The sequence below is a fragment of the Charadrius vociferus genome, unplaced genomic scaffold (genome assembly GCF_000708025.1).
Source record: "Charadrius vociferus isolate BGI_N301 unplaced genomic scaffold, ASM70802v2 scaffold59, whole genome shotgun sequence".
Lineage (NCBI taxonomy): Eukaryota > Metazoa > Chordata > Aves > Charadriiformes > Charadriidae > Charadrius > Charadrius vociferus.
The window spans coordinates 8201454-8215900 of record NW_009661371.1 but is presented as its reverse complement, the minus strand read 5'-3'; the positions used below and the strand labels follow the sequence as shown (position 1 = coordinate 8215900).

At 36.5% G+C, this 14447-nt stretch overlaps 1 protein-coding gene across 1 annotated transcript in view; it reads left to right on the top strand.

Annotated features, from left to right (window-relative positions):
- NEK1 (NIMA-related kinase 1) overlaps positions 1 to 14447 on the top strand; it is a 46076-nt gene that overhangs the window by 16611 nt on the left and 15018 nt on the right. Inside the window, exons 15-22 of the mRNA XM_009893780.1 lie at positions 1331 to 1509; positions 1592 to 1723; positions 4995 to 5097; positions 8086 to 8169; positions 8724 to 8807; positions 12144 to 12221; positions 13289 to 13384; positions 13910 to 14083. Of these exons, the coding sequence (XP_009892082.1) occupies positions 1331 to 1509; positions 1592 to 1723; positions 4995 to 5097; positions 8086 to 8169; positions 8724 to 8807; positions 12144 to 12221; positions 13289 to 13384; positions 13910 to 14083 (930 nt within the window). The remainder of the gene's footprint in view (positions 1 to 1330; positions 1510 to 1591; positions 1724 to 4994; positions 5098 to 8085; positions 8170 to 8723; positions 8808 to 12143; positions 12222 to 13288; positions 13385 to 13909; positions 14084 to 14447) is intronic.

The following is a 14447-nucleotide window of genomic DNA, read 5'->3' as shown; positions in this document are numbered from 1 at the left end:
TTGGAAGGATTTGGTTTTGGGTTTGTAGCAGGGGCTATAATTGTTCTGCAGACTGGTGATGAGCACCTGCTTCATAGCATTTGCCTAGAGATTGATCATACTATTTCTTTAGGTAGTCTTTTTGAAAACTGAGCTCTAATAATGATAGGTGAAACCTTGAATAGTGTTTAAAGCAAGACTTTGTGTTCTGTTTGTAGACGCTATAGTCTTGTATAGTAAATTATTCAGATGAACAGCTTACCTGCATATTTCTTTGAATACCTGGATAAATCTTTCAGTTAGTATTCTATCATATGGATTATGGCGAGCTATTGATGAGTGTTGGGCAACTGAAACTCAGAATGTGAGCTACATTCTATTGTCAAATCTAATCCGTTCAAGACCTTCTAAGTAGGCAATCTTAAACCTGTCACATCTGTACTCGTGTATTTGAATTTATTTAAAATACATAAGACCACTCTGCAAGGAACATTGACCCATTGTTAAAACAAATTCTGTAGATTTACTACCATGGGCTATTTGACAGCTTCCCCCAGGTGTAAAGGGAACATTTTTATGCATGTGCTGACAACCTTAACCTTGTTTTGCTGGTTTCACATTTTCTGCATCCATCCTTGGCTACTCCTGTACACAGTTGCTTGCAACATTTCTTTTATTATTATTTTCACCTGAACGTTCTGTAGGAATTATAATTCTTTAAGAATGACAGAGGTAATTCACATAAAGCAGTAGCTTGTGGTAGATGCTCTACTGTGCTCTACTGATCTTAGCTTTACTAGGGAAGCATCTCAGTTTTGGGGATGAAACCAAATTACAGGTTGGTAACAATGGGGATTCTCAGATAAATCTGTACTTAATGCCATTTATCAGCTGTAAAAGTGTGCTTAACTGTTTCCAACTTCATGAAAAAAAATGGGTGTTTGCCTACAAATCACTCATTAGTACTTCTGTTAGTACTATATTACTTTTAGCTTTGGTGCTAAAACTTTTATTTTTGCTGTGTAGAACATCTATCTCCAATTACACTTCAATGGATTTGTTACCAATAACTTCTAAAATGTGTGACAGATGTTTCGCGTATAACCAACCAGACTGTTGTCAGAGGGAGGTATAATGCTATGTTGTTATGGAGTGCTTACAGAAAAAAAAAGTCTTTAATTTATCTATCTTGTAGTTTGTTAAAATAGGGCCATGCCATGAATAAAACTAGGACCAATTCAGAATTGTTGCAGGATATATTAATGCTTTTATTCTGCTGAAGATGTGAAAATTGGAAGGGCTTGTTGAAACCACTATTTGAGATTTTCACCCTACCTCTTCTGATTTCCAGGCACCATATTATGGCGGTGGAGGTGGTGTCGGTCCTTTCCATGTGTCTTCCAGAGGACAATATGAACACTATCATGCTATTTTTGACCAGATGCAACAGCAAAAGGAAAACATTAGAGTAGCTGAAGAGAGGGAAGCCAAATTGAGGGCGAAAGTACAAGGCCGAGAAGTTGTTGAAAGGTATGGCTACCTTCCATTAGAAGCTGCACGTGGTTTGCTTTAGATGAAAGTAATGAAAGTTACTGTACATATTTATCTACAGAGGAATTCCACCTGGAATACGTCCAGGAGTTCCTAAGGGGCCTGCAGGTCATCTCCATTCACCTGATGCTGGTGCAGTTAGGAAAAAAATGAAAAGATTGAAGGAGGTGTCTAAACAAGCCAATGCAAACAGGTTGGACAATGATAATCCATAAATCTGTCCCTACATGTTAGATTCTTGTTCTGTGTCTTGTTTCAGTTAGTAGTTGGACATGTCTCAAAATCACTTTTATCCATTGGTACTGTGCTGTCTGTTTGTGTGTTAGTCCCTTGCAGACCACGATTCTTTTAGAACCAATGGAAACCTTGGCTTCCCTGATAGTGGAAAATATGGATTGCCAACAATTGTAAATAAATAGATTTCAGCCAAAATTCTTGGCTTAATGCAGTTGCAGATAACATAATCCTCCTCCTTTGCTTTTTTCATAGTTCCACTTTTTGTGTTACCTGCCAAGATGCTTCCTTCTCCTGTCATGTCATTCTGACTGCCTTCTCTATATCTAAGTGTTGGACTCTAGCATAGGAGGGTGTGTAGAATGCTCCCACAATTGCTAGCTCCTGTTTATCCATCAGTGGAAAACTTCTAGGAGCTTTCTTCGTCAAGATGCAAATGCCAGGTGTTATAATGGTGTGCAGCTTCTAATTCAGTGATGCTTATTCTTTGTAATTACTATAAACTGAGTATTTTATATATAAAGGATTGTAGACAAGTATGGATTATTTTTTTAATGATTTCACTCTTTCAAGTAGCTTCTTCAAAACTTCTTTGCTCTCCTTCAGATCTGTTCATATTGCCCAAAGAACTGCGTCTGCACTCGTGAGCAGTAAATGGGGAAAATATCTTTTTTTTTTCTAGAAGTTTAGTATTTGAGTGTTACTAACTAATTTTCCTAGAGGGACAAATTTTATCATGCATCATTTAAACTTCTGCAGATTCAACGTTGTATCCCATGGAGGAAGAAATAAATGGAGTTAATGTGAGGAAAAAAGTCACAAAAGAAAATGTTTGTTCTTCTAACGTAATTTTATTCAGGTTTATGTTTTAATAGAATACATTTTGCCTCTGTAGATTTTTTCTGTTTTAAAATTTGCAGCAATAATGTAACACGTGTTAACACTGATGTTACAATTTGCAAGCTACAAGGTATATTTTATTTTCTTTATAGTAATTTGGGCTGTTGTGAGCTAATTAAAATTCCTCCTGGTACAACCCAGTACTGGAAGTTGTATTTTCCTAGCTGATGTAGATGTGTATTTCCATCCTCCTCTATTTATTCTTAATTCTTTGCACGAAGTGCCACAATCCCCCAAACTTGCCTAGATTAGGAAACACTGTTTGCCTTGCCCATTTGACAATATTAGATAATATTTGGTTATACCTGGGTAAACTATTTTAAATGTGTTCAAATTGAGAGGAACTATAGTAGGGGGCTGCAAATTATGAATAGTGTGCAGATCATGAAGAGAAGCTGATTCAGTATTTCTCAAATATATGAAATTGGAAGCACTCAATGAAAATACTCTGCAAAAGTTTCAAAACATGTGGAGATTTCTTTTTTCTATTTGTAAACTGGACTACCTTTAGCCTTAATTGAGGTGCTGTTTCTTAGCATTTAAAGTGTGATAAGTATTTGTACTTTATTATTTAGAAGCAATTTTATTATCATAGCTAGCCAAGCAATATTTCTCTCCTGCACTTTATTATTTCAGCTGGAGGTGAAATATAAAGATGAGTGTTCAATGTTTAGCTCAACCAAAGAATTGAAATAACTGCAACTTTCTTTAAGATAAGTAATTTAGACTGTATGTTAAAGAAGTTGAGAATTCTTAAGCTGCAAACTTTCTGATTACACTATCACAACTGATGTAAAGCTTAGTATATTCAACATCAACAATCTTTAAAAATTGTCTCTTGGACAGAAATGCAGCCTAGAAGAAATCTAGTTGAAACGTTTTAGCAAAACGAGTCATTCGGCTTTAGAGTAGGGAAAACCATTTTCATAAGATTTAGTTGAAATAAGTCTTTCCTGTGAATTTGGTGGAGACACATAGGTTTGGGGTTCTTTTTGTTTGGGGAAATGCCTCTCTTTCAACACTGTAAGCTAAACTTCAGCTACACGACACAGGTTTGAACAGATTTTGCTATTCACCAATTGAGTTCATATGTAATGAACAGTTACGGTAAAAATCTTGCAGTGAGTCAAATATGCATATACAAAGATTATCAAGTGTTTGTTTCTTTATCAGTAACACCTACATGGATCATCTTGCCTTCTTGGAGCAGCTACCGTGTTCCTTTTATTTGTATCAAAGTAGTTTTATCTTCATCTTCCTCTTAATGAATTGTAGCATATGGAAATATTTCATTTCCTTCTTGCTTGGGGAGGGGTGGGGGGCAAGGAGAGAGAAAAAACAAGATGCAAGGGTGTTTAATTAGTGTGCTAATTCATTTATGAATTACTAGCAATAGCTCCTGTGTTGCAGAATGATTCTTTCTTTAACTGTCTCAGCCTGATGGGTTATTGCTATCAGCTTATGCCAATTTCTTCTTGTCTGTTGCTGGACCCCAACAGTTTGTTTGTGTTTTTTTTGAATAGAAGACTTCCTCTGAGTCCACTTCTAACCAATTTGTCAGAAACTGGTTCTTCTACAAAATGGTTGTATGTATATACTAGGAGACTTGCCAGATGCTCAGTTATGGTAACTTGAACAGAGCCGCCTTGTCTACCCAAGCAGGTCCCTGACCTGGGGTGGGACATGTGGAAAACCCCATCTAGTTCTGGCTACTTTTAAGGTATGAAAATTCCTTCACAGTCCCTTTAAAATCAAACAAAAATCCCCCAAGATCCCCCCAAAGGAGTTGCCAGAACATTCTGAGAATACTAGCACTGTACTACTAATCGAAGTGGTAGAACGTCTTACTCCAAACAAAGGTCAGTCTTGCAAGACTGCTGCAATATTGACTTTACTGACTGGCTCATGTGATGGGTTCTTGCTCATCTCTGAAGGGAAACTTTGAAGGATTCTTCTTTTTCACAAGTGATAACAATAATGAAACAAGCTGAGACATTTTCAGAAATTATCACACTAAGATTGTGTTTTGACATTCATTTTTGTTTTGATGACCAGGATCTGGAAGGACAACGTGGTGGTTTGGGTTTTTGTTTGTGTGTTGTTTTTTGTTGTTTTTTTTTTTAATTGTTCTTTTAACTTAGTTGAGGCTTTTTTCCTCCATTTTGTGGAAGTCTGACTTGTATTTTGGCTGATGAAAGGCATTTTTTGAAGATGCCTTACTTATAGAAAGTTACTTTTTTTTGTGTGTGTCCTAGTTAGAATAAAGATGGGTGTTTTTTGAGTGTCATATTTCGGAGACTTTCATCTTGCTATGTGTTGCAATTACTCAGGCAAAAAGGATGGATAGCTGCAGATAGAGCAAAGCAAGTTGAAGAATTCTGGCAACGGAAGAGAGAAGCCATGGAAAACAAAGCTCGAGCTGAGGGACACATGGTATGGAATCTGGTCTTCCTAAGTATGTTACTGTTGCAGCGTGCTTTATGAATCTTTGAAGTAGCATCATAAGCATGAAATGCTGGCTAAATATTTTCCTTAGGTATTTTTTTTTTAAAAAAAAGGTGAATGGGACGTAGGTGTTCTTGCATTTTGTTATATTTTATAAAAATGTATCAGAATTGTGCAATACATTTCTCATGACTATAAATTTATAAACAAAGGTAAATATCTTTTTTGCATGTGTCTAACTTGATATTGTGAATTTTAGAACATTCATTTACATGTTTTTCTGTTCATAGCTTTAAAGTTTTTGTTGAAATTAAACTTTTTGTATTATTTGGTAGCTTGAACGTAATATGAAGTTTGATTAAACTGATACAGGTAATGATCAGATACAGTAATGTGTTTTACAAAAACACATTCTGCTTATTTAGAAGGTATTATACAGACATCTATCTCTGGCAAGGTTGATGTTTCTAAAATCTTTCTTCTTTAGAGATTAACTAGCGGATAGCGTCACAAAATGTTCTTTGCTCTTTATGCTTGCAGTTCTAAATTCAGTATACCTTTAGGAAGTTTGTCTTGCAGTAAAGATATCTTGGAAATTACTTATTCACACTAGGACTTTGTGTGGTTCAACTGTGTGTTTTCCTGATACGGGTAGTTTTGCTTTTTGAGTGCTTCTCCACACTATTCATATACAACCAAGGCCCAATATCACTGTCGGCTGCTGAAATTAAACTGACAGTGCTGGCATTGCAGTGAAATGAGGCCAACTGCAGAAGCATCTCCTGAGTTATCTGAATATCAGATCATGATTTACAGCCAGGTTGTGTTTTTTAAGGGATTATTTCACTTAGAGTAAGCAATTAATAGATATTTTTATTCACTGCTTTGATGGTGTAGTATCCTTAGATTAGTATATATGTCTTAAGGCATGAGTCTTCCACTTTAAAACTATGGTTCTGGTGTTTTTAAAACCTCCAAGACCAGTAAATAGTTTTGAAAAAATGGACAATTCTTGTTAAGACTGCCTCTCCTTAGATAAGTCCTTAGTAGTGCCTGCTTCCATTTTGTTCTTGACTTTGGCATTAATATAAATGTATGATATAATTAATGCAAGATACCCAAGTGTTCAGGTTAATGTTTCTCTAATGTATTCAACTGAGCCCAAATGTTTCATTCTTAACTGGCTACCGTAATAGAACAGGGAGGTTACGGAACAGTTGTAAAAGTGACTTGTAGATGTTTAAGACTTAAAACTCAAAGCCAGGGTTCCAAATTCACGTACTATCATTTGCCATTGATAGCAGAAGTTCTCAGCAGCTTCATTCCATTGGTACAGGAAAATAATTTGACTAGCTGGCAGCAGTTCTCATATAGGGGTGGGACTATTGTCCAGACCATGATGATCTGAGAGGAGAAATCAGTAGGTATCATCAACTAATATGCAGCTCTTTGCTGTTTAAAGACTTGTAAGTCAAATGACTCTCACTAATTTAACCAGATTCTGTTAAATATAGTTGCTGCCAATTTTAATTTTCAAGTGACGGTCTAAAGTTTGACTCAGTAGGTGAGATGATGAGATACTTTGAGTCATCTCTTCTTGAAGACAGCTGCTGACCTAATTTGCTTCTTAGCTGTTGCTGTGTGGCATTGCAAAACATTGAGTCCTGGTCTTTGAAAATTTTAATGTAAGCAGATGAGTGAAAGTTAACAACCTACAGAAAGAAAATCAGTTCTCAAAAAATCTTGCTTCCAGTTTCTTTCTTGTTTAAGAGCAGTGATATAAATCTCCATCAGTTTGAAAATACTTAAACTAACTTGAAAGCTAGAACGAAGAACAATGAGATGACTTGAATAGTGCCTGTTAGCTTTGTAAAGTTTAGGTTAAAAATAAAACCAAATATTTTCTGAAAAGGTGAATATGGAAAATATTAATTTCCATTTTGTATGACTTAATGCTCAAGCTGAAACCAGAATTCATGGAGTCCTCGTGAACGTATGCCATTTCTTATACACAGGATGGTTCCTTTAATTTGTTCTCTGGTCCCTCAGTCACTAAACCCCAGAAGTGCAGAAATGTGCTGTTTCCTTGAGTTACTCATTTTTGTGTTCAATCTGAGAGAGTATTTAGCCAGAATACTTGGATTCAGTCCTCCCAATCAAGAGCTTGACTGGTGTATTTACTTACCGATGGTTCTCTACACTCAGGCTTGAGAAAGCTAAAGCCCTGGTATTTTATAAGGCAGAAGGTCTAAGTAACTATCACATGTATATACTAACTGTCTCTATTGAATGTTGAGTTAACAAATCAAGATATTTTTAACTTGTTCAGCAGAGGTTTATCATGAACAAAATAATTTAAATACTGTGGATTTTAATCTAAGCAGGAAACCTGGATTTAAAAGATTCTTGTACTGTTTTGTATTGGACTTCCTTAAAGGTTGAATCCTTCTGGTGACAGTTAGGACACTCACCACACATATACTCATCACACTAACCAAGACTATACACTGTGAATGAAGTATTTTATTAGGTTTTTGAGTTTGCTACTTGTATATTTAAAAAAAAGGTCATCATTGTGGAAAAAGCTTAATTTAAGAACTTACAAAGATTCCACTTTTATTTTAGGCTTGGCTCAACAGTGGCAGAGATGCCAACTGAATGCCACAACTTGGATATAATCCAGATGTAGAAGAACTCATGCCCCTCAGAATTTAGGCTTTTGAACACAGCAGAAGATCAGAATTGCAGGGAGAATGCAACTGTATTCTTCAAGCTCTAGTCTCTCTTTTGGCTACTCAGGATTTTTAGTTACTAGTCATGTGTTTCATGGAAGTGAAAAGGGGTTATTGGTTAACTTCAGAACAACTGCAGTTCATTGATGGATTTGGTTTCTTTGTAAGTGAACAGTTATTGGATAAAGCAGATAATTTTACTGCCCCAGCCACCTGAAATTTGATACCATTAAATGGCAAACAGGGTACACTGCAAAACGTGGCAGATATCTATGGAGGCAGGCCCATTTCTGCAAGAGGAAGGAAATCCAGAAACAAGGAGGAAGAGGTATGATTGCCGCATGTTTGCCACTTCACTCATCACACAAACAGCACTATTCTGACCCTGACTGTGCCTATTTTCCCTGCATGGTTCATCTGTGTAACAAAATAAAAGGACTTTATAAATTCCCAGGAAATAATTTACTGTATAAAGTTCTAGAATTTGGGTGTGTTTGGTTTTGTTTTTATTAATAATCAAATAATAGTTGTCTACAACAGTCGGTCTCAAAGAGGTTCTTGAATGTGCATACATATAGATATGAACTCAGTATATCTTAATCCTGTTGTGGGAAATATAACCATTCCTAGCTTTCAGTGATATAAAAATGCAATGGTACCTTAATACTGAGAAACATACATTCCAGTTTCCTTTATTTTCATTAGATGAGAGCTTTTCCTGGAGATTAGTAAATGCTAATATGGTGATAGTAATAGGGATAATAATTGGGATTTTTTTTTTACCCATCTTTTTTTTTTTGTGTGGAATCTTACATATTTTAAGTTAACTATACTGGAGACAGTTTCGGTATAACTGAAACTTATTTCCTTTCTTTGCCTTAGGAATATTTGGCAAGATTGAGACAGATCCGGCTACAAAACTTTAATGAACGTCAACAGATTAGAGCAAAACTTCGTGGAGAGAAGGTTTGTTTGAAAAATATTCTTAAATACTTACAAAAGTTGGCTGTGAGATGTATTCTTTTATCCCTGCGGGAAGACTTGTCTCATAGGCAGTGTTATGGATAGACACACATTTTTGACATTTTCTGTTCCACAGTTAGTGTACTTCTGTCTCTTCTTCCAGAATATGCAAAATCTGTTTGTTATTTCAGTGCTGGGGGTGCAGCTTCAGTGTCTGTAAACTAAAAATGTTTTAAAAACAAGCCAACATAAAGTTACATCTGAATTTATATTTATTTGCTTTTAGTTATAGGAACTTCTCCAGAATTAACGTTTTAACAGTGCTCATGCAGAATACATACGAAGCAATTCTTTTAGTACATTTTGTAGGTGTGTATCGAAGTTAGACGTTCCTGGCATGAGCTCAATTTAATCACTACACTTTTTTGCAAACAGTGTTTTTCTGAAATATGTTTGTCATACAACAAAAACAAAACGTGTTCATAAAGTAGGTTAAGAACAAACACTTCTTTAAGTGTCAAATGGCTAATCCAAGGCACCCTTGGAAGCAATCCATTTACTTGCTTAAAAAAAGTTTCATTTGCAAGGCAACCTATTTAGTAAACATGGTCTGGAGTTTGTTTACATCTTTTATTACCCTACTGTGTGATCTTGTGCTCCTGAGTCGTCATCTTCTTCCTGTCCATTTGTCTTGACAGATTGTTTGGATTTCCTCAAGTGATTACCTCTTTATATATAAACATTGTCCTTTGTGATTTAAAAGAGAAATGTTCCTGCCTCACCCCTGCCTTTAAGCACCCATATTAAGTGCTTTCATGCATCTTATGTATAGTGAGTGGACAGATAGGGCAAGACTGTACCCAGTACCACTCACTTTCTTTGGACCACTGTCCCAGCTGAACAGAGTTCTGCATTGCTATAGGTTTTGGGATGGTTTGTTGTTTGGGTTTTTTTTTTTACAGCTAAAATATTCTATTTTTTCCTGGATTAGTGACTTCTTTTGAGTTGTTTTCTTTATTTTCTTTAACTTTAATTGCATCTCACTGGTGAGATGAAAGAGAGCCAAATTCAATCTCTTGATTAAGGCACAAAATTTCTTTAGTGCGTTGAAGAGGAACCCATGCCCCTTTAAATCTAAAAGCAATGATTGTAGAATCATTGGGCAGGGACACCTTCCACTAGACCAGGTTGCTCAAAGCTTCATCTGACCTGGCCTTGAACACTTCCAGGGATGGGGCATCCACAGCTTAACTAGTCAACCTATTCCAATAAGTAAAGAAAAGCCCTCAAAAGTAAAGAAATTCTTCTTACCATTTAGCCTAAATTGACCATCTCTTCAGTTTAAAGCCATTACCCCTTGTCCTGTCACTATCTGCCATCCCCATCTTTCCTGTAGGCCCCCTTTATGTATTGGAAGGCTGCTATAAGGGGTCCCAGAGCCTTCTCTTCTCCAGGCTGAACAACCCCAACTCTCAGCCTGTCCTCATAGGAGAGGTGCTCCAGCCCTCTGATCATCTTTGCGGCCCTCCTCTGGACTCACTGGCCCCTTGCTCTGGAGAGAGCAAAACTTATTTGAGTTTCTACCTGAGAAGGGTATACAAAATTTGCAAGATGTGTGAGTGGCGAAGGGACCAATGTGGGCCGTTCTCCTAAGTTTGTCTTAAGCAGCAAGAGGAAAATCAAGGTCTTGTGAGTTTATGAAGTTACTGTAGACGCTGATCAGTGAAGTTATCACTAGTGGTGACTCAAATAAAATGTGAAGCTGATGTATCACAAGCACACATTGTCTTAATTGCATGTGGTGCTAGATTCACTCATAACTCTGTCTCCTCTGCTGTTTTGGACAAGCTTCAAAACTGCTGCAGTGGGACTAGTTATCTCTCTACACAGCCCTATGAAATCTTCCTGTGGCTCATGAGTACCCTTAGAATACTGACGGCAGTGGTAAAATGTTACCAGTATAGAGCCATTGCTGTACCGCACTGTTTGTTTTTTTTTTTTTTACTAAGAAGCTGCAATATGTTCTGTCAAGATTGGGAGCACCCACACTCTACTTGCAGTATGATTAACTGCGGAAGTAAAGGTACTCTCCAGAAACCTTTTCTCTGGAGGCCAAGGCTGCTTGCGCTAGGAAAATCAAACAAGAGTACTGTTACCGTGATCATGACGTTAATTCTCTGTATGGGTTATTAGGCATGTCAGGAACCGAACTTCCTTTCCCAGTGCCTGTACCTTGTCTTGTGTGTCCCAAAAGGTATGCCACCTATGAAGGAACAGAGAATAGATTAGTATCTTTCCAGGAAGTAGGCCTAAACTAATTTTCAGAATTCAGAGACCAAATTCAAGAGGTTTTTTTTCTTGATGACCTGCAGAGGCAAACTTCAGCGTAGAGGCTTACTTCTAGAGGAACACCATCTCAGACCAAATCTTGTCATAGATACGTTTATTTCCTTATGTTGATTAGCAATTTTATATCTATTGCTACTGCATAGTATCCTATGATAGATATAGATAAATATATGCATTCATTCCTTTGCCTATGAAAGGTGCCAAATTATTTTTCTGAAGTTTCTCTGTCTACAGTGTTCTTTCCAGTCATCTTTTTTTCCTGTTAGCTGACTGAAGCTAAGGTGGGCATGACCTTTTTTTTTATCTATTTTCACTTAAAAATTTACCTAAAATTTTTGCTTGTGTTTTGCCAAATTATTTCCAATACTCTTTTTCTTGTACTGCAAGAAGCGTACTAAATAAGCTTTCTGAATAGTTTATTTTAAATAAAAGGTCCACACAAGTTGGTCATGAGCAATAAAAGACTCCTGTCAGAACTCTTTGTGTAGCTTTGTCAGTCTGTTCTGTAAATAAGAACACGCGGAGGCAGTGGAAAGAAGTAAGAGAGACTTCAGAGTTAAACTTTGTATGTTCTTACTTGTTACCATTTTCCCCCCTCACCCATTCCACCTTCCCTGGAGCACATACAGTGGAAGAAACTGGAATTCCAGAGCTTCAGACCTTTCTTGTGTACCTTACCTGCAGAGCATGCAACAGTGATGAGGGGTGGCAGTTGAGAGCCCTGTATCGTTAGGTCACTGCTTTTGCAACAGTAGGCGTGTTACTTTCTTACCAGTTTGTAAAAGCTTCATATCTTTTAAAACCAACAAAACCCTCCACAATCTCAAAGATGAAGTTCAGTCCAAGTAGGCATTACATTTGAGTGAGGAGTTACCTTGTGAAATTATGACCCGTGTTACTTATACAGTCTGTCAAAATGATCCAAGCAGTCACTTAATATCACTCAACTCATGAATTAATGATAATTCTTTGAGGACTCTTACTTTGCAGAATGAAGCTGCCAGTTCTGATGGGCAGGAATCAAGCGAGGAAGCAGAACTGAAACGCAAAAAGATAGAAGCGCAGAAGGTAATTGTGGGGAGAGAGAGGATGGAACTTACTATTTTCACATTTGTTTTGTATCTCACGAAGTTTTTTATATTTCATTTTGCTATCAATAGTTTGTTCATACATCCACTACAAGAGGTTTTTATTTTAACTGTGTTGAGGTAACAACTCTGTTCAACTGTTTTATCTCAACAATTTTAAAATATGTTGTGACATAGCATAGTAAGTCAAGGATTTTTTCCATCCCTGCCTTTGAGATTTTTCTCTAGGTTAGCTTTAGTCCTAAAGGCAATTTGGTATAACTGGAATAGCTTTTTGATACTGAAAGGGAAAGGAAGAAGTGCCTTAAATAATAACAGCTTTATTTTAGTTAAAAGAATAAAGGAGAGCAAAACTCCTTACATGTGCTGACATGCGCTACGTGTGGATTGGAAGGTGAGCTATATACCCCTGTGATGAAGTACATCTAAAGCAAATGTGTTTCACAGAAATCCAATGTTTGATCAGAACTTTATTCCCTGTGGTGTTCCTATATCAATAACTATCTCTACCATATGAAATCCAGCAAGTATTGCTCTGTCTATTCTATGATTTTTTTCCCCATCATCTGCAAAGAGCAATGTCTTAAAAAAAAAGCTAACCTTATGCCTTACTTTAAAACTAGAGGTGGAACAGCAACTGAAGCTTCTTGTGTTTATGCTGAGTAAGTATGTAAAGTTTAAACTGAATATTTAATATTTTATGATTAATGCATTTGGCTTCAAAACTAATTTTAAATGGAGAATCTAATTTTAAATGACTTTGTTTAATATTACTACGTACACTAAAAATATAACCATGGAAATCAAGAACTGTAATTAAATTTTGAGGAGTTGCCATTATTTCAATGTAGAAGATCAGTTGTTGTATTTGTGTGGCGATTTTGATTTGTCGGTGGAGTCCTCCCGTCACAGTCTATACAGTAATAAGTGAGAGAAAGCAAGACGAAGTAATCCAAGAGTGTTTCTTTTTAAAATGTTCCACAGAATGGGGTACTAATGCTTTTTATGATTTTAAGTTGGTCTTTTTTGCTTGTTTGTTTATTACAGGCCCAAGCAAATGCCCGAGCTGCAGTTCTGAAAGAACAGTTAGAGCGAAAGAGAAAGGAAGCATACGAAAGAGAGAAGAGAGCCTGGGAAGAACATGTAAGAAAATAAATCTTACTACACACAGTAAAAGTATGTAGTGCCATATCTTTGTGTAACCAAAATCTTATACTGTGATTTTTCAAGCTTAGATAATTAGTTTGTCTTCCAAAACTGAGGACAGTGTCTGTCAGTCAGAATTCCCTCATTAGAAGCTTAATCTTGGGCATACTTGAATGAAGAATTTGGTTCAAGGATTTAATAACATCAACCCTAAGAATCATTAGGATTACCTTAAGCATTTTATTAATGATCTGTAATTTATGAAAGTGTACTTAATCTACTTTTGCTTCTGTGTGTTGTGGAGTGAGAAGTCCAGCTGGTAAAACATTACTACAAAAACCAGGTTGTTGTGAAACTGATAAACTGATTCTCATGTGCAGTTGGCAGTTGTCTTCTGTATGAAAATGTAGGGCATTATTGTCCTTTTTTTAAGGTTTACATGAGACTATTTGATACTGTGTTTAATGTGCAAAGTCTTGAAGTTAATTTATTGATTTAAAATTTTTAATTGAATCCATACAGCTGATAGCGAAAGGCGTAAAGAATCCGAATGTGCCTTTTCATGTGGGAGCTACAGAACAGAGTCCTGTGCATGGACTACAAGAGCTTGGAGCGGCTCTTCTTAAGCCACAACTTCCAGTGAAGCCTGGTACACCAGTTATCTCCATGACTTCTGCTCTGAAGGAAGTGGGTGTGGTAGGTACTTTAGCTAAGAGGGTAAAATTAATGGGGGGAAAAAACCCAAACTGATTTGAAAAAGAATTTTTAGACCAATGTGTAGATTAGGTGGGGGAAAAAAAAAATCATTAAGGATACTTGTTGCTTCTAATTGGGGGAAAGAAGAAAAAATGTAAAAAGAAACCAAAACTTGAAAGCTGTTGAAATACGTGTGTACACTGAAACTCAAATTCAATCAGTTTTGAACGAAATAGCTTATTTGTGATGAGCCTTAGGGTGCAATTTCGGTTTTGATCAATGCAGTCATGATTAGTGCAAGAAGATATCAACTAACCAGCATTTTCATCAGCCTCTTGAAGAGTGGAGTTGAGGAGTTTGTAAC